The 23,443-nt window shown below is 47.6% G+C and overlaps 1 protein-coding gene across 2 annotated transcripts in view; it reads left to right on the top strand.

Annotated features, from left to right (window-relative positions):
• PLD1 (phospholipase D1) overlaps positions 1-23,443 on the top strand; it is a 44,406-nt gene that overhangs the window by 14,450 nt on the left and 6,513 nt on the right. For both annotated transcript variants that reach the window (XM_085513293.1, XM_015871959.3), the window contains exons 2-22: positions 1,325-1,510; positions 1,609-1,736; positions 1,929-2,074; positions 2,237-2,345; positions 3,603-3,668; positions 7,911-7,969; positions 8,614-8,706; positions 10,346-10,498; positions 10,738-10,887; positions 11,405-11,488; positions 12,613-12,694; positions 14,236-14,346; positions 15,234-15,440; positions 16,023-16,239; positions 16,817-16,945; positions 17,178-17,296; positions 17,438-17,551; positions 20,617-20,727; positions 20,972-21,060; positions 22,266-22,379; positions 22,698-22,747. In XM_085513293.1, coding sequence (XP_085369419.1) covers positions 1,357-1,510; positions 1,609-1,736; positions 1,929-2,074; positions 2,237-2,345; positions 3,603-3,668; positions 7,911-7,969; positions 8,614-8,706; positions 10,346-10,498; positions 10,738-10,887; positions 11,405-11,488; positions 12,613-12,694; positions 14,236-14,346; positions 15,234-15,440; positions 16,023-16,239; positions 16,817-16,945; positions 17,178-17,296; positions 17,438-17,551; positions 20,617-20,727; positions 20,972-21,060; positions 22,266-22,379; positions 22,698-22,747 — 2,485 coding nt within the window. In that variant the 5' untranslated portion in view covers positions 1,325-1,356. The remainder of the gene's footprint in view (positions 1-1,324; positions 1,511-1,608; positions 1,737-1,928; positions 2,075-2,236; positions 2,346-3,602; positions 3,669-7,910; positions 7,970-8,613; positions 8,707-10,345; positions 10,499-10,737; positions 10,888-11,404; positions 11,489-12,612; positions 12,695-14,235; positions 14,347-15,233; positions 15,441-16,022; positions 16,240-16,816; positions 16,946-17,177; positions 17,297-17,437; positions 17,552-20,616; positions 20,728-20,971; positions 21,061-22,265; positions 22,380-22,697; positions 22,748-23,443) is intronic.

The raw sequence follows: 23,443 nt of genomic DNA on the forward strand, positions 1-23,443 counted from the left end.
ATTAGCTCAGCTGCTGCTCAGGATCCAGGGGCTTTGGCTAAGCTATAGCAAGGCTCATTTCTCCTCTCAAGCCCATGATCTGTCTCTAATCTCTAGGGCAGTATCTTGCTGCTGGGGCTGACTCAGGTCCAACCATGCCTGGACTCTGCTCTATCCCAGAGCTTGTCTGTGCCAGCTGTGGTAACAGCTTTAGCTTTAAAAAAAAAAACAACAACTAATAATAAAGAAATAAATCCTTAAGTTATGCAGCTGTACTGTGGTCCTCAGCAAATAGGCATCTCCACACTGGTTAATTGTTTATCCATTAACCACCTGGGTCAACTGATGTGAGGAAAGAAGCACAGCTGTACCTGGCACGGCAGGGAGGGGAGGATGCACACCCAGCCCAGTGCACTCATACCTGCAAGAGCTTCCTCCAGCACCAGCCATGTGGTATTTGGGTGCTGCCTTCATGCCAGGGTAGATCATAGCACAGCTCCTACAGGGTGCTTGAGTTGGTCTTGGTGCAAACCTCTTCTTTGGGAACATGCTTTAGGTTTTGGGGGAGCAAGAATACCTCTTCCATGGGTGGACCCATGTACAGAAGAGGTCTGCGGATGGGTTTGTGTTATTCAGGGAGGCCTCTTGTCTGACCAGTGAGCTGCTGCTGTGTCTGGTCCTACAGTATGGGAGCTCGCTTGCTGGGAGACTACCCAGTTTTTCCTGATCTTAGTCAAATAGGTGTTCTTTGGTGTTCTTTGCTATGGTGATTTTGCCATGGTTTGAGCCTAGTGTGGTATTGGCCTTACATAATAATAACATTATGTACTTGTTCCAGGAGAAAACAAAGCATAAGAGTGTTTTCTCTTTTACAATGTGAAATTATTTCCTAATTACAGCATACCCAGCTCGTTCTATGGAGCTCACTCACGAACAAGTGCAGTGTTCTTTGCAGAACCCAACATCAGAAGTGTTGCAGGTGTTTTTAAAGAACTCATTCTGTCACACAACGTCAGACCCTCCAGAAGCAGAGATGTGCTGGCTTCTGTGAAGTGTTGCCATGCTGTCCTGTCCCTATTTTTTCAGCAGTGCTGGCCAGGCTGCGACATTTATTGCTCAGCAGAATAAAGGGCAAGGAGACCTTTTGGGAAGCCAGGGGTGTAAGGTGGATGGGGATAAAGGAAGTCTGAATCCCTCACTGAGGCACTGCAGGTGGCAGTGGTGGGGTTAGCTCGGTGCCACATTGAGGTATTGGAGGTGGCAGTGATGGGGGTGGTTGGGATGAATGTCATCCCATGTTGAGGTGTTGGAGGTGGCAGTGACAGCTCTGCTCCTTCCTCCCCAGCCCCCCGTGGCTCTGACGAGTGCTGCTCTGAGATGTCCCTGAGGCACGAGGGCCATGAAGCTGCTTCAGCGCTGAAGAGGATCGCTGCAGACATGAGCAACATCATTGAGAGCCTGGACACCCGTGAGCTGCACGTCGATGGGGAGGAGGTCGACTCGGAGGTGCTGAACGATCCCAAAGGTTCCGGTGAGTTATCAGTCACCCTGTGTGTAAGAGCCCAGTGTATCTACAGTGCTGTACTCAGTCCATCTGAGGTGTGCTAATGGGCTGTGTGCTCCTTGCAGCATGCATCCCCTTCTCTGCCATCTATCACACCCGTGGATTCAAGGAGCCGGGCACACAGACCTACCTGACAGGATGCCCTGTGCGTGTGCGTGTGCTGGAGGTGGAGCGCTTCACTTCCACCAAGAAGGTCAGAACCCACCTGCCAGGAATGCCATTCTGTTTCCATACAGCTTTATTAAAATGCCATTTGTAGGTGAACTCTGGGTGTGCTCAGGAGGGAGGGTTCCCCATCTGCTTTAAAACCTAATGCTCCTTAGAATACAACGAGGGCTCTTCGAGCAGCTGCTGGAGGTCTAATCTGTGTTGTCCTGCTGTGCAGGTCCCAAGCCTCAATGTGTACACCATCGAGCTGACCCATGGGGAGTTCACATGGCACGTGAAAAGGAAGTTCAGGCACTTCCAGGAGTTCCACCGGGAGCTGCTGCGCTACAAAGCCTTTGTGCGCATCCCCATCCCCACCAGGAGGTGCGTGTGGCCAGCTTCTGAAACGTGTCCCAAATACCAAACCCATCTCTGTGTGGGTTTGGGGAGTTTTCTTGGGAAAAGCCTTGCATGAGAAGGGTGGTTATGCATGGAGGTGTGATGCACACACTTAGGCTCGATGCTGGGCTTTGTGATTCCTCGCAGCCACACGGTGAGAAGACAATCCATCAAGAGGGGAGAGCCACGGCAGATGCCCAGCCTTCCACACACAGCAGAGAGCACAGTACGGGAGGAGCACTTCTCCAGCCGTAGGGTAAGTGCTGAGGGCTCCGGGGGCTGCTGGCCTGCTCAATCCTCATCAGTGCAGAGGATGCTGCTGCTCTCTGGGTTCAAAAGGGCAGAGACTCCTTGTGGTTGAGTTAACCCACGATGCTCAGGATGTTGTTCCCCCCGCTCCCACCTGCTGCAGTTTATAGATAGAAGAGGCAGCTCGTAGGGTCAGGTTGCACGATGAAGGCAGCCCTATGGCCATCAAAATCTGAGTGATTTCAGTCTGTCCCCATCTGAAAGAGGAGATGGCAGTCAGGCTCTTGACGCTGAAATGGGTAATTTTAGCCAAGGCACACGTGTTCTCTGTAACTTCATCAGATGTGAGCAGATGGGCCCCGCCGTGAAGCAGGTGGGTGTCTGCCTACCTCTTTGCTGCAGCTTTGCCATTTGCACAAGCAAGCCTGGAAAGGTGTCTTCCTTCACCCCTTCCTACTGGCTGCTCCCTCCTGGGCTCTGTGCCTCTGACACCTTGTCCTGCAGGTATGCAGATAACCCACCCTGCTGCACCCACCTCACCACTCTGCATGAAGTTTTAGCTTTAAAAGAGGAAGAAAAAGGTTTCCTCAATTCTACCTATCCTACTTCAGAAAGAAAAATTGGGGGTCTGGTTCTCCTTGTTGCAGTCCCACACTTTTTACCAAGGGGACGCACATCAGTGCTGCACACTTGGGAGTGCCACACACTAGGGCACACACGTAAGCTCTTCTTTGCCCATTTCCATCAATGGGGAAAGAGGTTTTCTCTCCACTTCTCTGCTGGGAAAGGCAGGACAGGTTCTCCTTGGTGGCCCAGGGAGAGGGCAGAGTGGTCACTGTGTTTCCTATGTCACCCTGTTAACTTGGTATAGTGCTGAATAGTCACTCTTGGTTGTGCCTGGAGCTGAATTTTCCTGTGAAACTATTACATACAGGCCAGAAGCACCAGGGACTGGTTTTGTGTTTAAAACAGCTCTTAAATTTGTACTTGGGCAAGAAAAATGACCTTTGAAATTGCAGTGCCAAGCAACAGGTCAGCTGCGGGGGAGGTTCAGTGCATAGAAACCAACCTGCAGTCAGGTTGTTGTGCCACTGTGCTCTAATCCCCAGTGAACACATAACAACGCGTTCATTTATCCATTCAAGCTAAAGAGTGTCTGATTTCCTGATTGCTTCCCAAGATCAGATAGTTGGATTTCTTATTGGCTTTTATTTTTCATGGAAATGCCTGAGTCCTTTGTAAAGTTTCAATGTTTGAATTATAGAAACAGCTGGAAGACTACCTGACAAAGATCCTAAAAATGCCCATGTACAGAAACTACCATGGAACGGTGAGTAGAAATTAGCGCCCTTGCAACAGGGCATTCTCTTTCTTTTCATGTGTTCAACCTGCTGAAAGAATACCACTTAATAGCCATTTGGCAGTGGTTTGGGCTCTGCTGACCACTGTGGCATGGATGGGATATGATGAAAACCAGAGGAAAAGAGTGTGAGGCTGACTGCTGGAGGTCACTGTTGTAACAAGGCAGAAATACAGCCTCAAATTAGGACATCCGAAAGAACTTGTGCTTCATTTCTTTTGCTGGCTGGGGAGAAGTGCTGCACTGGAAGTTGTTTGCAAGCTTTTGGCTTTTCAGGGACCTCAAACAGCCATTTGGCACTGGGGCAAAGAGCAGGGCCAGCGCTTTGTGAGGGTTCTTTTGGGGACGAGCAGCAGAGCAGTGGCAATCTGCACATGGAAAACAGTCATCCCTCGTTCTCAAGGCGATGTTGGGCTAACTTGGCAACTTTTGATCAGCAGCATATGCAGAGCGGGGGAAGAGTTATTCTACAGTATTTATCCCTCTTGTCAGATTAGGCATTGCTCGTCGGAATATTTCGCAGGATTTCTGCAAATGTAAAGCTGTGTGTGATGTGACTGGGATGGGGGGGTGGGTTTGGTCTCTGTCTGGGCAGCCATGAGCTGTCCCTACCTGTACAGAGTGCCCCTCTGTCCCCAGCCACAGAACCTATCTGGTTGTTGTTGGCTCGTGTTGGATTTGGCTGCAGTGAAACATTCACTTTGCTGCTAATGGCAGTGGTAGTGCACTGGGAGAAAGCACAGGGAGCAAACTGTTTCCTTTAAACAAAAGAAAACAAAACAGACCCCACCATCCTCTGTCTCGACGCTAAATTGAAGGTTTCTGGCATTTTTTTTGGAACCAAATTTGTCCTCCTTAGAACAAAATGAGCACTTTGCTCTCTGTGGTTGAGAAATCTCTGCCTGGAGTCTGGAGAGCGCTGTCCCTGTTTGCAGCTCAGAACACTTTGGCTCTGCAATTCCTCCTATTGAGTCGTCAAGGGTTTCTGTAATTCCTAAATTCTTGGTGAAGTGGAGTGGCAAAGGCAAGCTGTGCCCAGCGTGACATGCAGCTCTTGCTTCTTGTATGGAGCCCTTCTACTTGGGGAAGTTGATTAATTCTCACTTCTGCTTTCCATGCTGTGTCCTGAAGTTTATGCCATGCCCTGGGAGCATTCTGGCTGCAGGTTGGGTGGCTTTTATTTTGCAGATACAAAGTCCCCTGTGGGTTGAGAATCAGACCTATTTATTATCCCCTTCCTTTCCCTCCCCTTCCACCCCCCGCTTTTGGCTCTGTGAATTGTGATTCAATTTCATATCTAGTATCCCTTCCCAAAGGCTTTTTGTAGTTCTTCTGAGTTGAAGTGTCTAAAGACAATTACCATTAAGATGAAAGTTGTGGGAATCCAAATGTGCTGTCCACATCTATTTCTGGGAACTGGAAACTGGGGAAAGAGAGTCCAAATAGGTTGGGAAACAGGACCTGTGGGCTTGGTTGCATTCATTGTAATAAATATATATATATTAATTGGGTGTTTCCATTATTTTTTTATGTTAACTGCGATAGCTGAGAGTTGGACTAGATGATCATACAACCCTTTTCCAACCTATGATTCTATGGAGGATGCCTGAGCTAAAGCAGAAATAGCTTTGGTTGAACCAATGCCCCGTGATCCTTCTGTAGCTTTGGTTATTGGGCTTTAGCATGTGTAATGTTTTTTGGTTTCTCTTGTGTTTTTCTTTTTAAATTTAGGCTTATCATAAGCCAATTTTCTGTGTAAGAAATAGCTGTCATCTTGTTGCTGAACAATTTAATTCTGAACAGTGCTGTGATCTCATTTTATTGCTAGTCACAGCTGTTAATTAACTGTTTATGCTGCATCTTTGGCCCACTACATTAAAAAAAAACACAACAAGCATCTAAAGGAAAAAGCAGAGTGGAGCTGCTGAGCTCTTTCTGAAGTGCAGATGCTATAGCAAGTTTGCCATAAATAAATCAGACACTCTCAGTGTGGCTGGAATGGATGTGACCATGGCTCATGCGCCTTGCAGAGGTTCCCCACCTTTCACTGCTTATCTTTCCGAAGCATCATTGAGCCTGCATTCTCTCAGCTCCTACCCCATACTTCAAATGCTCTGCTGCAGACTGCTTGGAAACCAGAGCAGGGCTGCTCCCCGCAGGCAGTGCAGGAATCCAGCTGCCCACCTCCCAGCACTGCTCCTCTGTGTTCTGAGCACCTCGGCTGTAATGCTGTGTAACGTTACAGCTAACTGATGCAATAACAGTGACAATAAATCATCTGATCAGTTATTTTTCACTGTGCTGAGGAATCCTGCTTGGAAGTGATGAGATTAGTTTGCAAACCAAGCCCTGATCTCGCTCTTCGCCTTGTGTCCAAGCACATCGAAGTGCATGGGTGAAGAGCAAGAAATTTCGATGGGGTGAGAGGGGATGGCCTGAAGGTGTGCCAGAGAAGGTTCAGGTTGGATATCAGAGCACATTCCTTCCCCAAAATAGTGATGGTGCATTGACACGGGCTGCACAGGGAGTGGTAAAATCACCTGGAGGTGTTCTGTAGCCCTGGAGATGTGACATTGAGGGATGTGGGCTGTTGGTTTGGGGGATGAGTTAGGATTAGACTTGATGCTCGTAGGGGTTGTCTTCAACCATAGTGGTTCTATAAATTTCTCCTCGTTTTTCTTCTCCCTCTTCAGGGATCGTTATTTCTCTGCTCACAGTTGATGTTTTCAAAGGGTTTTGACACTTATGTGCAGCATGGTTTTCAGTGTGAGTAATGTGAGGGAGATGGATGGTTTTCTGATCTGCCTGGTGGGAATGCCAGCCTCTTTCTTAAGGAGTGGAAATTGATTTCTAGGCAAGGAACCAGCCTGAAATTCTGCTTAGGACCTCCTGTAAGAGCTTATGGCATGCCCTGGGCTTTCACACGCTCTTTGTCTTGTTTTGCATGTCACTGCAGAAATGGATGGAGACGTTCACAGCTCACAGCCGGTACTTTCCCAGAGCCAGTTTCCCAGTGAGAATACTGATATCAAGATGGGCAGTAAAACCATGGAATAGTTTGTCCTAGTCCTTGTCTGAAACAGGCTGAAATCAGCAAAGAATGAGGGCATAAATTTGGTTCTGCTGAGTGGAGGTTGCTTCATGTCCTTGGGCTACTGGAAGAACAACAGATCCTTTGTCCTTGTCCTGACCTTACAGATGGGGTGAGGAGTTTGGGAACGTCTCATAGGGAACAGCAGGGAGAAAGAAAGAAAGATGTTCTGTGATCCTGCTGCAATCTGGGGCAGTGCTGGGCATGCTGGGGATGGAGTCAGTCCCACTGTGACTGCAGGGCAGGTTTATGTCTTAGGTTTGGTGATATTTTTTGTTACGCTTCGTGTTCTCAAAGCCTTGCAAAGCTTGTGGCTCCACCCATTTAACTTCGGTGTGGAATCAGATTTTGCAAACGAAGGCCCTGAGATGGGTTTGCCAAAAAGCCTGTGGCAGAAGGACCTTGGAAAGCCTCCATGGGTGTTGGGATATCAGTAAGCTTGGGATGCTTAGAGATGTTTCTGTCCACTGCAGGGCCGGGGCCAGCAGACAGGCAGGGATGTTCCACTGTGCCAAGAAAAGCCAGCTCGCTCCAAATCGCAGGGTGTCCTATTTTTAGAGTTGAATGTAGTCATGCTGTGCTTTCTCACCAGCTTTGCTTATCTTTGCATTCCTCTGCTGAATGCATTCAGCATTCTCCCTGCTGAAGCAGGAGGAGCCGGGCGGAGGCAGGTGACTCAAATCTGAGGTTTGCTGATGCACCTGGTGGTGGGACCTGGGGCTCATCCTGGGCCACACGGATCAGCAGAGGTAGAGAATATGCTGAACGTTGTTCCATAATACCCTGTTTCACTCTCCTCCTGCCCCACCACACTTTCACAGTGGGTGTTTGGCTCATGGGGGTGAATGGGGCCATGGTGTGGTGGAGTGAAGGCTGAGAAAGAATATCCTGTTGAGGTCTTGGTTTGAGGAGCTGAGCCCCAAAATGGTGCATGGTGGTGGCACAGGGGACTGGAAGGCAACTGGGGACTTCCACCCCTAGGGATGAACGTTCATTGCCTTTGCAGTTTTTCTGTGATCTTCCTGAGGATGCTGAAGTTACGGTGGTGACTTTTGCTCAGGCTTCTCTGTAGGTTCTCTTGGTGACAAGGTGAAGCAAAACTATTTTGTGTCTTTCCCCAGATGGAGTTCATTGGAGTAAGTCAGCTGTCATTCATCCACGACCTGGGACCAAAGGGCATGTGAGTTGTGAGCTGTTTTTTTTTTGTAAGCTATAGTTCACCAAGAACATGGCTTCATAGTGTTCACATTCATAGTTTTCCTTCCTCACTAACAACTGACTGGGGAATATTTTACCATATGGATATAAAAATGCATCAGTGTTCAGACAGAAGTGCCACCACTTTGGGAAATAGCCTCAGTGTGGGCTGCTTTGCAAGCTGTGGGCTGCAGCTCACCAGCTGGGTCATGGGGTTGCTTTCCTCCCCTCCCCACAACCTGTCTGCCTGCGTGTTTGTGTGCCTGTGCTGTGAAACACTGGGGGGTGGTGGAGGCACCGACCCTGGAGGTATTCCAGAGCCGTGGAGATATGACATTGAGGGACGTGGGTAGTGGGCTTGGTGGGGATGGGTTGGGCTTGGGGTTGGTGGTTTTAGAGGTTTATTCCAACCTTAATGATTCTATGATTGCATGAAATGGGGCCCTTTATTTCTTAAATCTACACTGCTTCCTTCAGGGAGCTGTTTTTGCCCTTCTTCTGGACTTTTGGGTGTTGGGGCAGGGCTGCTCAGGCCAGGCTGGAATGCCAGGGTGGGCTCTGAAGTGGCATGGATGGCACCCAGGGTGAGCCCTGTTTCCTGTCCCAACCATGTTTGTGTCCTTGCAGGGAAGGGCTGGTGATGAAGCGCTCCGGGGGCCACCGCATACCTGGCCTGAACTGCTGTGGCCAGGGCAGGATGTGCTACCGCTGGTCCAAGAGGTACTGTGGGCTGAGGGGTGGCGGAGCTGAGGGCTCCTCTCGTGTGCATTGCTGCTCCCCATGCCTGGAGGTTTCCCCATCCCTGGAGGTGTTTGAGGCCAAGTTGGATGTGGCCCTGGGCAGCCTGATTTGGTGGTTGGCAACCCTGCCTGCAGTGGGGGACTGGAACTAGATGGTCTTTGAGATCCCTTCCAACCCATGTCATTCTACAGTTCGGCAGTTTTATGATCTTAAAAGTTGCTGTGTTCTTGTGAAAAGATGTTCTATTTCTTTGTAGTCTTGCTGGTATCACTTCTAACGGTTTTAGAGGAGTTATCCATGGTGATTTCACAAGGAGATGACCTTCCAGGTCAAATCATTAAGTGCAGTAATACTGCCAGGGAGGATTTGTTAGAATCCTATAGATGATTGTAAGATGAACTTAGGTTTATGTCTGGCTTCTACAAATAATTTCATTTCACAAATAGAGAACACATTCTCAAATAAATCCTCTAGATCTTGTTGGATAAAAGAAGGAAAGTACTGAAATAGGCAGCACGCCCCATCATTTATTTCTCCCCTGTCTTCTCACAGTAGTGTGAAGGTGTAGTTTGGGCTGTTTTTCTCCCCTTTAAAGGGGAGGAAGGGAGGATATTTTGGCACCAAATGATGGGTGGTGCTTGGTCATCTCGTGGCACTGAAAGAAAAATAAAATAATAGGATTTAGAAGTCTCAGAGGAGCTGGGGCTGTTACTGAGGGTAGCAGAACTCACACATTTTTTGCAGTGCATTCTATTGCTGTGTGTGTTTCTGCATGTGCACAAGAATTAGGCGGAGGTCTCGTGATGGAGACCTGTGTGGGACAGAAGGGGCCGGTTACCCCAGCTACGCGGCACAGGGAGAAAAATTAGAAATGCCATTTGCAGCAAAAACATATTTTTCCCAGAGTTGCCTTCAGGCTGTGGTATTTATGTAAAACCTGCAGGTCATCTTTCATCACGTGCTTCTAGCGGAGTGCCTGTTGCTTGGCAATAAAGGCTATCCAAAATGCCTTGTTTGTATGTTCTGATAGGAGCACAAGTGATGCTAGCTTCAAAAACAAGGTGAGGCATTGGCACAGGCTGCCCAGGGAGCGGTGCAGGCACTGTACCTGGAGGTGCTCCAGAGCCATGGGGATGTGGCACTGAGGGACATAGGCAGTGGACATGGAGGGATGGGCTGGGGTTAGGCTTGGGAATCTTAGAGGTCTTTTCCAGACTTAATGATTCTGTGGTAATTCATTTTGGAGATGTCAGGCAGTTCCAGTATTGCTTATAGTTGGGGGCAAACAGCCTGAATAGAGATCTGTGTCAAAAGGAGCCCTCCTTTCACCTGGCCAAGATGTTTGTCTCATCGGTTTTATGTGAGATGCTGCCTTTCCAAAGACCTCTATAAAAAGTAGCGAGTGAGTTACTCTGGAAGTCTTTTATTGGATCCAGACTTATGACCTAAGTTCATAAAATGAGCGCTTGGGCTTTTCTGCTCTCCTAATGACTACTTTTGGTTAAATGCTTTCCTTTCCCTGATGAGCAATGCACATTTGTTTGGAAAGCCTTCTCACATTACTGGGATTTTCTGGCAGTGTTTGAGGGATGTGATGCCAAGCTCCCATGCCCCACAGGTGGCTGGTGGTGAAGGACTCCTTCCTGCTCTACATGAAGCCAGACTCGGGGGCCATTTCCTTTGTCCTGCTGGTGGATAAGGAATTCAGCATCAAGATAGGCCAGAAAGAAACAGAAACAAAGTACGGCTTGCAGATAGACAATCTCTCTAGGTAAGAAATTTTTTTCTTTACTCTTATTATTTTTAAGGAGTCGGTGGCATCTCTCTTTTTTATTATTGTCAGAGCAGTGCTGATGTATTCTTTTGCAAACAAAACATCAAAGCAAAGACTCTTGCTGCTCTTTATTTGTAGCATCAATAAAACATGACTGACAGATGTGCATCTAGCAACATGCAGACAGGGAGAAGCAGCCCAATGAGAACACTGTGCCCTGTGTGTCTCTCTTGCAGGTCACTGATTCTGAAGTGCACCAGCTACAGGCATGCCCAGTGGTGGAGGCAGGGAATAGATGAGTTCATTCAGAAACACGGCAAGGACTTCCTCACTGAGCACCGCTTTGGGTCATACGCGGCTGTGCAGGAGAACACGCTGGCCAAGTGGTGAGCTGAGAGGGTTTGGGGGCTCTGGATGTAAACCCATGGTAGTGCAAGTGCTAATGAGAATGCCTTCCTTTGGCTGCTTTCCTCCAGAGCTTCCTCCTAGAGCATCAGCGCTGCAGATTGGTTTTCCTGTGCCCCTCTGCTTCCATCCATCAGGTCCCATATCACAGCTCCTGCTGCTCAAATGGTTTTCATAAAGCCAAGCGAACGCATTACACCAACCTTTCCTGAGAGCCAAAACAGCTCTCACATCAAGTGAAGCCAAAGGATATGGCGTGTGGTTGGACAAAGTACCGAGGGGCACTTAGTGATCTCTTCTTAGAGCTGTTTTGTTAAGCTGCTAATAGCAACATGAAATTCCTACTGTGCGTTGTCCTAATTCTTGAAATAAGGTTTATGCTCAATTTTGAGAAGAGAACATAGGTAATATCAGCACTGAACCTGTTGGTTACTGTGTACTTCTTGTTTGATTTCTGGGGAGGAAAACTAAATCTACGTACTTCGTTTGGTTTTGCAGGTATGTAAACGCTAAGTGGTACTTTGAAGACGTTGCAAATGCCATGGAAGCTGCTAAAGAAGAAATTTTCATCACGGATTGGTGGTTCGTACTTGCATACTTTGGTTTTGACCAGCTGTCACCCTTGGGGCATTCCTGACAATGCCGCAGTGTTTGGAGGCCATACAGTATGGCAGCTCGCCGTGCCGCCAGATGGTTTGGCAGCACACCCAAACATCGTTGTGTTGGACTCAAAGGTCTTTTCAGGAGGGTTGGCAGCAAAAGCACATGATTGAAATCAACTGTTTGGTTGTCTCCTTCCAAGAAGAGGCCTGAAATTGCATGAAGACACCACCCGAATTGCAAGTGTTGCTTTACTAGGAGTATAAAGTGTTGTACAGCCAAGGGACAGGAGTGTTTGGCAGGGTGTAAGGGAACGTGGACACTCGGATACCACAGATTTGGGCCGTGCTCTTCCCATCTGCACGGGAGCTTGGGAAGAGGCAATGGGGCAGGTTGCTCAGCCATCCTTTCTGATGTTGAATACATCACTATCTGTAAAAGGAACCTCTTAGTACTTACGTGCTGCCAGTAGGAAGTGGAGTGTTTAATTCTGTGGTAGCAATTATTGTGAGAAAACTAAATGTTATGTTGGCATTGACAAATGCAAGCCTGCTTCCTGACATGGCCACAGACAAACCGAATGCTCTTGTTGCTCCATGTGCAACTCCAGGAAGTAGTGCAAGATTATTGCATTTCAGGCCCTTTGTGTCTTAACATTTTAATCAGCAACAGTCGATTATTAACACACTGTGGAACTGCAAAACTTACCTGAAAACTGGAATTAAAGATAAAAAAAGCTGTAGTGAGAAGCATGGTTTTAGGATGTAGCAAGATGCTTTAGTCAAGCACAAGTTGCTCTGTCCTATATGAAAGTAAAGGGCAGAAATTCTCTTGCCTACCTTTGCAGGATTTAGACATGAATGCTTCACTCTTCCTTGTAACCTGTGAAGATATGAGTCACTAAATGTCCCACTGCAATATCATCTTGCTTTGTCTTACAGCAGAATGGAAAGTTCAGCCCAAATCTGTGCTACTCAGGCTGCCTGAGCTTCAGGAGAACTGAAATTGCACTTTGTGATTTCTTTGCTTACCGAGCTGATCATTTATGCCAATGCTGTGTTTGCAAGCTACATACACCATGTTTTTCTACCCCTTCATTTCCTTAGGCTGAGCCCAGAAATCTTCATGAAGCGGCCCGTTGTTGAAGGGAATCGCTGGCGGCTGGACTGCATCCTCAAGAGGAAAGCTGTAAGTGAGCTCCAGCTTCTGCCCCTCTGCACAGCCATCCCTGTGTCTGCAGGGTCATGATGTGTCCCTTCCCACGTGGAGACTGTGGCCACGATGATCTTGGTACATAGCTGCAGAGAAGTGACAGTGGGAAAGGGCTTCAGCATAATGTGTGGCTCAGGATGAGTAGTGTTGTGTAGAAAAAGAGTGCCAACGCCAATGGCAGCCTGTTCCCCAGAGCTGGGCTGTGGTATTGAGCTTCTGAAGGAGGAGGTGATAGATGTGACTCAGACACTTCTGTTTGCATTGCTGTGTTATCCAAGCTAATAAAGGCTTGTGTACAGTAAGCAAATTCTTTTATAAGATGGACTTCTTGATATGGCTCTCTTTTTTTCTTCTGCTTTCATCTCTCCTGTTCTTCCTGGTGGAGCAGCTGAGACCTGCTGCTGACCTTTACCTGTCCTGGCACTCCCTCTGAAGACTCCTGTGTGACGCTCTGTGTGCTCACACTCCTTTCTTTGTACAGAGCTGTGAGATACTGGCAGAAAAAAGGGATCAGAGTGAGGGTTGTGTGAGCACAGGCTGCGTTCCCCTTTGCCCACACAGCCTGTGGCAATGGCTCTGCTGGAAACGGTGCTTTGCTCCATGTGAGTCAGGATGGGAGGCACAGCCAGGGAAGTCCTGAGCATCGCTGTGTAAAAAGGCAGGAATCCAGGTGGATGTGCTCAGATTTGCTTTGATTCCCTCCCCTCCCAGCCTACTCATCTCCACAGCCCTCACCCATGCCACATCCCCAGGACTGTGATGGTTTTGTGCTGACTTTGATTGATTTGGATAGACTCATCCTTTTGGCAAATGGAATGTGGCCACAGGGCATGCTCACTGGAAGAAATTGGCTTTGTTTGCTGTGACAGCATGGATTTTCCTGTGGCTATAAATACCTTCTATAAGTGAGGAGTGTTTCTAGGTCAGCTCCTGGAAATACTTACCTGCCCTCACTCGTTCCTTGGCTTTGGCAGCTGGGGTCCAGCTGGAGATAAGGCTGGCTGGGATGTGTCTGCAGTGCTTCCTTGGAGAGCAAAACATCATCCGCAATTTGAAGACTGCCTAAGTCTGCTCTCAGTAGCAACATTGTGGAAACAGAAACTTAAAAGGCTGTGGAAAGGTTAGATGCTTAGTTTAAACTGTCAGACTCCAATACAAGATGTGAAGCTGTGAGGGTTGATGGCAGGTGAAGTTGTCCCAGTGTGTGACCACCATCTGCCAAAGTTTGCAAAACACTTGCAAATTTTGCTGGTGCTTTAACACAGCTGTGTCCTTAGAAACCTTCGTGCAGATATCATTACAGCCACAAAATGTGCCGTCCTTTGAGTTGAGCTCGTTGTACTATAAGAACTCATCTGGCTCTAACAGCAGAAGCCGTTTGCTGGCGTTCACTCTGGTGCATTTTCTTTGGGAGAGGTGTCTGTATGAATCACTGGTTCTGTCCTGCACATGCTGCTAACTGTAGGCAAACCTCAGGGACGTATCCACTGAAATTCCTGTGTGTTTCTTTCTGACAGCAACAAGGTGTGCGGATTTTTGTAATGCTGTACAAAGAGGTAGAGCTGGCCTTAGGGATCAACAGTGAATATAGCAAGAGGACACTCATGCATCTCCATCCAAACATCAAGGTAATCATGTGCCAGGCAGTCGTGCAGATGTTATTTGCTTCATTTCTTTAGGTTATAACTGAACATAAAATTACTTAGTTTAGAATTGCCAAAGCAGCTATTCAACTCATTCATAAGAAACTTGTTTCAGGTGACGAGTTAATGGAGCTACATCAAATGGAAAATTACAGTTGGAGAATGTTGTCTCATCAGCATTTCTGTTCCTACACTGATGATGAGAGTCAACACTGGCTGTTTACATTGCTGTCATAAATGAACATCATTGCATTATTATGTGCTGTTATGCTGCTGCTATGCCACAGAGCAGAAAATGGATTGTGGATTGTGAACCAGTAGCTAAGGCAAGATCCAGTATCTTGAAATTAGAGGTGTATGTGTTTTAATAAGTGATGAACAAGATGCTAAAATGATAAATTTGCAATCACTTGATCAGCTGTGATAGTGAAGCATTCATTCCCCATTATCTTAGCAGTGAGAAGGGCTGTTGTCACTGGAAGGTGGGCACTGGCTGCCTACAGGCTTTGCAGGTGAAGCTACAGGAAGCCAGCCTTATGGTTCTTCTCTGACATTAAAGATCAAACTGTGTACTCTGTGCTTAGATAGAGAAGTGACTTTGTCATAAACAAATGTCAAGAGAATGTCATAAACAAATGCCAGACAACTTGACGATTTAAAAAAAAAACAAAGCAATAAAACAACTTCCCATTTCTCTTATGTAGTGACAACAACCAAAGAAGTGAGTCAGATCACCAATATGTTGTTTTCTTTTAGCTCAAGTTCTGTAGATTCTCATAGGAATGCAGCTATGCTGTTGAAACTTGGCTTGTCCCAACAGCAGCAAGTCCCTTGCAGTAATCACAGCTCCCTGTGTGGGGTTCTGTCCTCAGGTGATGAGACACCCAGACCATGTGTCCTCCTCCGTGTACCTCTGGGCTCACCATGAGAAGCTCGTCATCGTGGACCAGTCGGTGGCCTTTGTGGGTGGCATCGACTTGGCTTACGGGAGGTGGGATGATGATGAGCATCGCCTGACCGACGTGGGCAGCGTGAAGCGAATGGGGGCCATCAAGTCAGTGTCCACGGTCAACCTGGCAGTAAGTGGACTCAGTAGTGGCTGTGTTAGCTGTCTGTCTGTTGGGTTTGCAGGGGGGATGAACAAGCTGTGTTCAGGAGGCTGTAGGAGGACTTATAGAATCATTAAGGTTGGAAAAGTCCACTAAGATCATGAAGCCCAACAACAAATAGAATGGGAAGAAGATCTGAGCTTTAAGTGACTCTTCAAGGTTAGGTCCTGTCCAGGCCCTGCTAGGGCATGGAGGTAGGCTGTTGGGTTTTCCTGGAGATTAGAGTAGCAGTCACAATTTGGAGGCTGCATTTTTAATAAACTTAGCTTACAAGAAGGCACTTGGAGAGCTCTCTGATCTTCGGGGTGCTTGGGCCCTGAGCACATGCATAGTTTGCCAAGTCTTTCTGCTAACCTGGGTTCACATGCAACCAGATAGCTCTAAAACAGTGTAAAGAGGTGTCAGCATGTGAGAACTACACAGAAAATACTAATCCAGAGTAAATTGATGGGTAACTGGTTGAAGAACACGCTGCTAGCTGTCACCAGTGGATTTTCCTGCAATTAAAGAAGAAAATGCTTATACATGCAGCCACATCCTGTGTCTTTCCAGTCTGCAGCTGAGTTGTCTGAACACAACACCCCGCAGTCTCAAGCTTCATCCCCAGAAAGCCATTTGTTCCAGAAGAATGCTGATGATGTCCCAGACATATCAAAAATGAAAGGGGTAGGAAAATCCAGGAAGTTTTCAAGGTTCACTATTTACAGGCATCTCCATAGACACGGCATGCACCATGCTGACAGCGTCAGCAGCATAGACAGTGAATCAAGTAAGTAATGTGCTTCATCCCAGCTATACCCAACGGACATATATAAAGGCTGTGTGGAGGTGGGTGGTGGGTGTGCGTGCAGATTCACATAATTTCTGGGGTAATGTGCTCGTTGTAAAGAAGAAGAGTTGATTAATTCCGTAACTATCGGAATAATAATTATGTTTAGACAATATGTAAATCTGTGTTTCTGCAAAGTACACAAGAGCAGTTGTAAGTGGATTTGCATTAAGTTAATTAGCAATTGTCAGATGACGTGGTGCAGTGTGTGTGTGTGGTGCCTAATGCTTACAGTGTGGGAAAACATTTGTTCCTGCATGGGAGAACTGCCTCTTCTGTTCTTTCTTCTTTCCATAACAAACTAACGTATACATAAAACCTGTCCTGAGTATATCACATATTTAGATAGGAAAGAAGAAACACTAACAGAATGACTAGGGAGGAAACAGCTTCGGCTGAGTAGGATTGGCAGGTCCCACCAATGCTATTGCATGGCAGTGAGCCTCTCACTAACACTGTTCAATGGACAGTCCTGACTTTGGAGCATGTGTTTATTTATTTTCTTTGTCTGTGACAGATAAAGGATCCATCCGCAGCTTGAAGACGGGTGTGGGAGAACTGCTTGGGGAAACCAGGTTCTGGCATGGGAAAGACTATTGCAACTTCGTCTTTAAAGACTGGGTTCAGCTTGACAAGCCTTTTGCTGGTGAGTGCCTTCGCTCACTGGAAGCTGTGAAACTGCTTTGGTTTGGCTGTTAGGAATAAGCAGCAAGCACCCTATGAAAGGTCAGATCTCCTATCTATGGACTTGGACTGTGGGTGCAGTCAGCCTGCATTGCTCTTGGTGCCATGTCACAGAAAGCTTAGTGTGAGGATGGGGATGCTGCAATTTTCCTCCGTAGTCTGAACAGGTCCAAATGTGCTTTCCTGTCCCGCAGACTTCATTGACAGATACACCACCCCTAGGATGCCCTGGCATGACATCTCCTCCGTGGTGCATGGCAAAGCAGCACGTGATGTGGCCCGGCACTTCATCCAGCGCTGGAACTTCACCAAGGTGAGTAGGGGACACAGAGACTGGAGGTGCACATGTGCCTTATTTGTGTGCCCTTCACAGATGTGCTTTCTTTGTTTTGTTTTTTATATTACCATGTTTCACTCTCCTCAAGGGCTTTTATTCTCTATTTCCCTGGGGCAGATCATGAAACCCAAATACCGATCCCTGTCGTACCCATTCCTATTGCCAAAATCTCAGCAAACTGCTAACGAGTTGAAGTATCAGGTGCCTGATGCTGTTCGTGCCACAGTCCAGGTGAGTGCTGATGGTCTCCTAATTGAATTCTCCTAAGGGCATTTTTCATCTTTCTGGAAGGAAATTCCACTACAAACTCTCTGTAGGGCTTAATTTAAGTGGGAGTTTTTCATGTTATATTTGTTGTTTGTAGCAAAGCTGATCAACCCCTCAAATGTGATGAAATGGTGCCTTAGTTTATACCTCCAGCTTTGGAGATTAGGGGACTGAGCAGCATGCCATACTCAAGTTTGGGGAGCACCACAGCTTTGTACAGTGTAGTAGCCACAGTTTTGTTTCTGACCATCATCCTCATGATTGCAAAAATGTGTTTATTAGAAGCACTCTTAGCCATATTTAGTGTACGTATTGAATGCAAGTGTTAACCAGCAGAAGCATGGACTTGTTAAAGGACACAAAGTCAAAGTAGTTATGCTGAAGCAGCAACTCAACAGGGTGTCTCTGTGAACAAAAGATGTGTGAAATAAGAGGGATGGGACCCAAAGCAGGAATCATCCATGAACTCACTGTTCAAAGGAAGTGGTCCACCCAGATGACAGCAGTGCCTGGGGATGCTTCATGGAGCAAGAAGTATTTGTCTGGGTTTGTGGGCTGCCGGGCATTGTCTGTGCCTGGCCGTGTGGTGAGGGGTGGGCAGCGCAGGCTGTGTGACAGCCCTGTGTCACACAAATGGGTTTGGGCATTTTATGTCAAGTGCCAAAACACAGCTTGTGGCTTGTTGAGAAATGGTCTCGCTCCAGGCACCGCTGTGCTTCTGTGTGGCTGCAAATACCTCCCCAGCTGTGTCTGTGACACTGGCTTATTTGGAAACTCTGCTCTCATGGAGGTGTGGGGGCTTGCTTCCCCAGAGCACGCTAACCATGAGATAAAGCTCAACCTTAAATGATGGGCTTTGCTGTAGAAAAGAAAAGGTTAAGCTCTAGTGATTACCAAGCTGAGTTTGTCTTGTGAATTATTCATTTAAAATACCTCTCATTTCTAATTGATGCTCAGTTGCAGCTTTTAGAGCCCCATCAGGATCCTGATAACTAATTCTTTGCTGGGACACCAGCCAAGCCTGTGTGATTCCACCTTGGTGTTGCTCGGGGACTATGTGAGCAATGTCAGAGCAGGAATCACTGTCCAGTGTCCCTGGTCATGAAATGATTGCCAAAATCTGGCTGATGCTTTTCTTGTTTCTGAGCTTGTTTGCAAATCTGTCTTCAATTGTGGGCGGATCAGAGGCAGAGACAGCACAAAGGGTCTGTGGGGACTGCTGGTCCGAGCCACTGACCTGTCATCAACACGTTCTGACCTCGTTGTACCATCTGGCTTTGCTCTGCTTAGTCAAAGGGGGGGAGCAGAAGAGTGTGCTTTAGGGAGGGTTTGGAAGAAGGCAGGGTGAGTGGGGGGTGAGCAATGTGTGCATGGGAAGCAAACATGGAGTTGCAGGCTGGGAGGGAGGATCAGCTGTAGGGGTGCTCAGGCACAATGCATTTTACATCTACCCTCATTTTAACTTTTGGTCTTTGCTTGCCATGGCAATGTGGTTGCACATGGATTTTGCAAGAGTCAGAAAGCTGAAGGCAGCATCGGGTTGTTTCCATTCCAGAGCTGGCGATTATCAGCCAAAGACAGCACTACTGAAGATGTGTGGTGAGGCAATATCTGGTCCATGATGTAAATGCAATGAAGATTTAGTGCTCTGTCAATGACAAAAGCCTCTTCGAAGCCTGCAGGAGGGCCTGCATTGTTCAGGATTTATGCATTAGCTCTTAGCAAGCATAAAATTTATGACTTCTGTCAGTGAAAGAAGTCAAAGATGTTGAGCCTGAGCACTTCACATTGCTGCTGTCTGTGGGACTTGTGAGAGGAGAGAAAGAGGATGGGGATGCCAGCTCTTGGTAGTGGCACTGTGGCCTTTTCTCCATAGCAAAAGAGTTTGGATTTAAAGCAGTTCATTTAGAACACTCTGTCAGGACAGGACAGATTGCCTGGGGTGAGATGGAGCTGCATGATGCTGCCCTTGGTGGACACAAAGGTCTCCTCCTGCCTGTCCCTATAACTATGGAGCCATGCAGTGACTAGTGATGGCCTCTGAATTGATCCATGTTGAAAATGACCAGCCTTTATTTAGAGGAGAGTCAAACTGCAGAGCCTTACCTCCAAGCCAGTATCTTCTATCGCTTCTTCTTCCCTCCCCACATGCAACTTGTGCATGAAGCAAAAGGGGATTTCCTTGCAGCACTCCATCAGCAGAGACACTGCTGGGGGCTGTGGTTATGTCCAGGTGGGTCCCCAAGAACTGGGATGCAGGCTGGGATGTGGAAGAACTGGATTTGAGGGTGTACCCAACATCAGCTTTTTGACATATGCTGCAATGCTGCTCTGAGACACAGTGACAATCCTTTAGCAGTGGGCAGCTTCATGTGTTGTGTGGAGAGGGCAGAGAGGAGGGGGCGGTGGGGAAGGGCAGGTGGGCTGAGCACCCTGGGAAGCTGTGGGTCTGGAAGGGGATTGTTGGGTGGTTGTAGTGGTCGTTATCTGGGCAGGGAGAAAGAAAAGAAATGCACTGGAGGGATTTCCAGGAGAAACAAGGTTGAGCCCTTTAAGAGGACAAGTTTGTGCATTTACTGACACAGGTTTCACAGATCCATTGCATTTTCCTCTTGTCCAGTGCGTCTACTGTGCTGCTATGATGGCTCTTTTGTGATGCTTACAGCTATTGTTTCACTGCTTTTGTCTTGACAGTGTTTAAAGACAGAGGCTAACCAAGAGTAATTATTTTCCCCTTGCAAGTACCAACGTTTAATTAAAAACCACATTTCTACCCAGGGGAACGCTGCTCAGGGCATGCTCTGACTGTTGCTGTGTAGACGATGTTTCTCATGTGGGTCTGGCACTTTTGCAGGGAGAGGCATGTCTAAGTATTAACACTATTCTTGAGCCTCCTTTTCCCTTATTATTAATGCAGTATGAATGGGGAGTGTTGCACTTAGTGCCTTTCCTAGTTAAATCCTGAAGGGCAGCAGCACCTCTCAGACAATGCAGTGCTGCTGGGGCAAAGTGTTGGCCTGTGCTTCCAGGTGATCCGCTCCGCTGCAGACTGGTCGGCTGGCATCAAGTACCACGAAGAGTCCATCCACACCGCCTATGTCAACGTGATCGAGAACAGCAAGCACTACATCTACATCGAGGTGGGTGGAAGGAGGGGAGGCAGCGGGGTCGTGGTGCCATCAGAAGGGCAATTCTTGAGAGCTGCTCTTTTAGGAATTTTCAGACTTGGGGGATATTTACACTGAGTCTGCTCTGAAATTTTGGGGCTGTTTCCACCGGCATCAGATCAAAGCCCTTGATCTGAAGGGAAGCATGCTGATATGTACGTATTTTTTGCTCATCTCTGGCAGTATGTGACAGTGGTAGTGCTTGCTCTTCCCGCAGAACCAGTTTTTTATTAGCTGTGCTGACGACAAAGTTGTCTGGAACAAGATCGGCGATGCGATTGCTCAGAGGATTCTTAAAGCTCACAGGTAACCTTAACAAGGCAGTCAGAGTCTGCCAGCTGCATTTATGCAGCGTGGCTCAAAATAATACTGTAATGGACACGACTGTAAAGTTGCTCTTCTTCATAGCACCTGTGTGGTCAAACATCTACATGCTTTCACAGCAGTCAGACTCTTCAGTGGTTTCTGTGCTACCAGGAAATGGTGTTTTGGATTTACTCTGATGCATGTGTATATTTAATGATGTAATTTGTGTGAAAGGCAAGCCCTCTGTGCTTCCCAGTGGCCCCACATTTGTGTATAGGCAGCCAGTCTTGGTCTGTAGGGAGGCTAAGCTGGTGGATGAGAAGGTTTAACTGGGGTGCCTGGTTTGATTAAACTATCTGTAGAGAGGATTGCTTTCAAACTGGGGGTGCAAACACCTTTTGAGAATTTGACTGCAGGGTTCAGCTATTGATGGAGGCTCTTTTTCTGATAAGTGCTGGAGAACAATTGCAGCCCATTGCAAAGGGCTGCAGTTTGTGCTGGGATGGACACAATCTGGCTGCAAGATGCTCCTGTTACATGAGATGCCTGACCCCGTGCTAACCTGAGCTCCACAGGTATAGGCTTGTTTTTGTTCTGATCCTGGGCATCCTTGCTTAAGGTTGCTCTTTCAGAACTTATCTTGAAGATCTATGTATGTCATAACATAAAAGAGCATCCCTATGTTGCTGGGCCAGAAAGCTTCCTACACTTTCTTTCACATGCTGTTTTTCCACGTACAGCTATAGGGAAGCGCTGTTGGAAATGAAGCAAACTCAGATCCTCTTTGTCTAAAACTACATAGCTATATATACCTTCTTGAATAGCTGGTGTTCTGCTTGTGCCCTGGGCTTTTCCCAACTTTTCTGATGTTTCTGTCTTCTTCAGGACAGAATGGAGCAGGCATTTCTCACTGTTGGGTTTCTGCCTGTTGTAGTGCCCAGCAGCAGAGACTGCAGAGCTGCTTTGTACCACTGGCTTTGGGATGTGCAAACTCTCACAGTGGCACACACAGTCTGCAAAAATAATCTGAGCATGAACTGACGGCAGGTAGAGAAGACCTGAACCTGGAAGTACATTTCATACTTTGCTCCCTTCAAGTTTTTGTAGTGGCCTCGTGGACAGAAATCAAACCAGTCAACACATAGAAAGTGAGACCAAGCAGGAAGACTTGCAGGCTGATATTTTCCTTGAATGTGTTGTTGTAGGGAAAACAAGCGTTACCGAGTGTACGTGGTGATCCCACTGCTGCCTGGCTTTGAGGGTGACATCTCGACAGGGGGAGGCAATGCACTGCAGGCCATCATGCACTTCAACTACAGGTACTGTGTGCTGGGGGCCACCCAAAACTGCACTGTGATGGGGCCCCGTGGCTTCGGCTGCAGTGCTGTGCTGTGAGCAGGGCACACACCACAGAGGGAGGTCCCAGCATTAGATTGAGTTGGGTTGGAAGGGACCTTACAGCCCACCCAGCCCCAGCTTGCCTTGTTAGTTCTTCATTTGTATGGGAATATGTGCATACGTTTCTTCTGCTTGCACGGGGTATTTAAAAGGCATCTGTGTTTGCAATTTACCTTGCTTCAGTATATGCTGTTGGCTCGAGCTGCTGCGGCACTCAGAGCTGATTAACTTCTTTCCAGGACCATGTGCCGAGGAGAAAATTCAATCCTGAGCCAGCTGAAGCCAGAAGGTAAGAGCTGTGTTCCTTTCCTATGTGGCCATGAGCTGCCATTGGACAGACGGATCTGTAAGCTGAAGCTCACGTTTTCTCATTGCAGCATTACGCTGGGAGAGCTACAGCTGTGCAAGCCCCAGGCGGTGGGGACAGGCACACCAAAAGCCTTGCTGCAAAACATTAGGCAGAAGGCTCTATCTGCAGCTCCTGGCTGCACACAGCTCACTTCTTGCTGGTATAGCCAAGGGATCGGGTTTGGGCTGAAGCATCATGAGCGACCTCAGCCTCCACAGCATCCCAGCAACCCAGAGGTTATGTGAGCCTTGGCTGCCTTCAGCCTTGCATCTGAATACAGCCCCCTTCTGGAGGAGGGAAGGACCCCAGGGAGCAGCGCAGCACAGTTCCAGCTGCTTAGGTGCCTTGTAATCATGAGAGGCATCCCAAAGACTCGTTAGTTCTGGTGCTCTGCGTAAATCCTCCCTGCAGGCAATGACACTGGGCTGTGTATTCAGTACTTTGCATGGGCAAGGTACCTGCTTATAGCCTTTCTGCAGAAAAGCAGGCACCAGGTCTGGTGATTTTAAGGTTCCCATATCAGCTGGGAGTACTTTCCTGCAGTGTGAGGGGGATTTGGGTCGCCTGTCACCAAAGTGGAATGTCTGAGCAGGCAGCAGAGCAGAGAGCCCACAGGTGGTTTTAATGTCCATTCTT

Source organism: Coturnix japonica, chromosome 12, assembly GCF_054131305.1.
Source record: "Coturnix japonica strain WE chromosome 12, WE-NBRP24, whole genome shotgun sequence".
In the NCBI taxonomy this organism is placed as follows: Eukaryota; Metazoa; Chordata; class Aves; order Galliformes; family Phasianidae; genus Coturnix; species Coturnix japonica.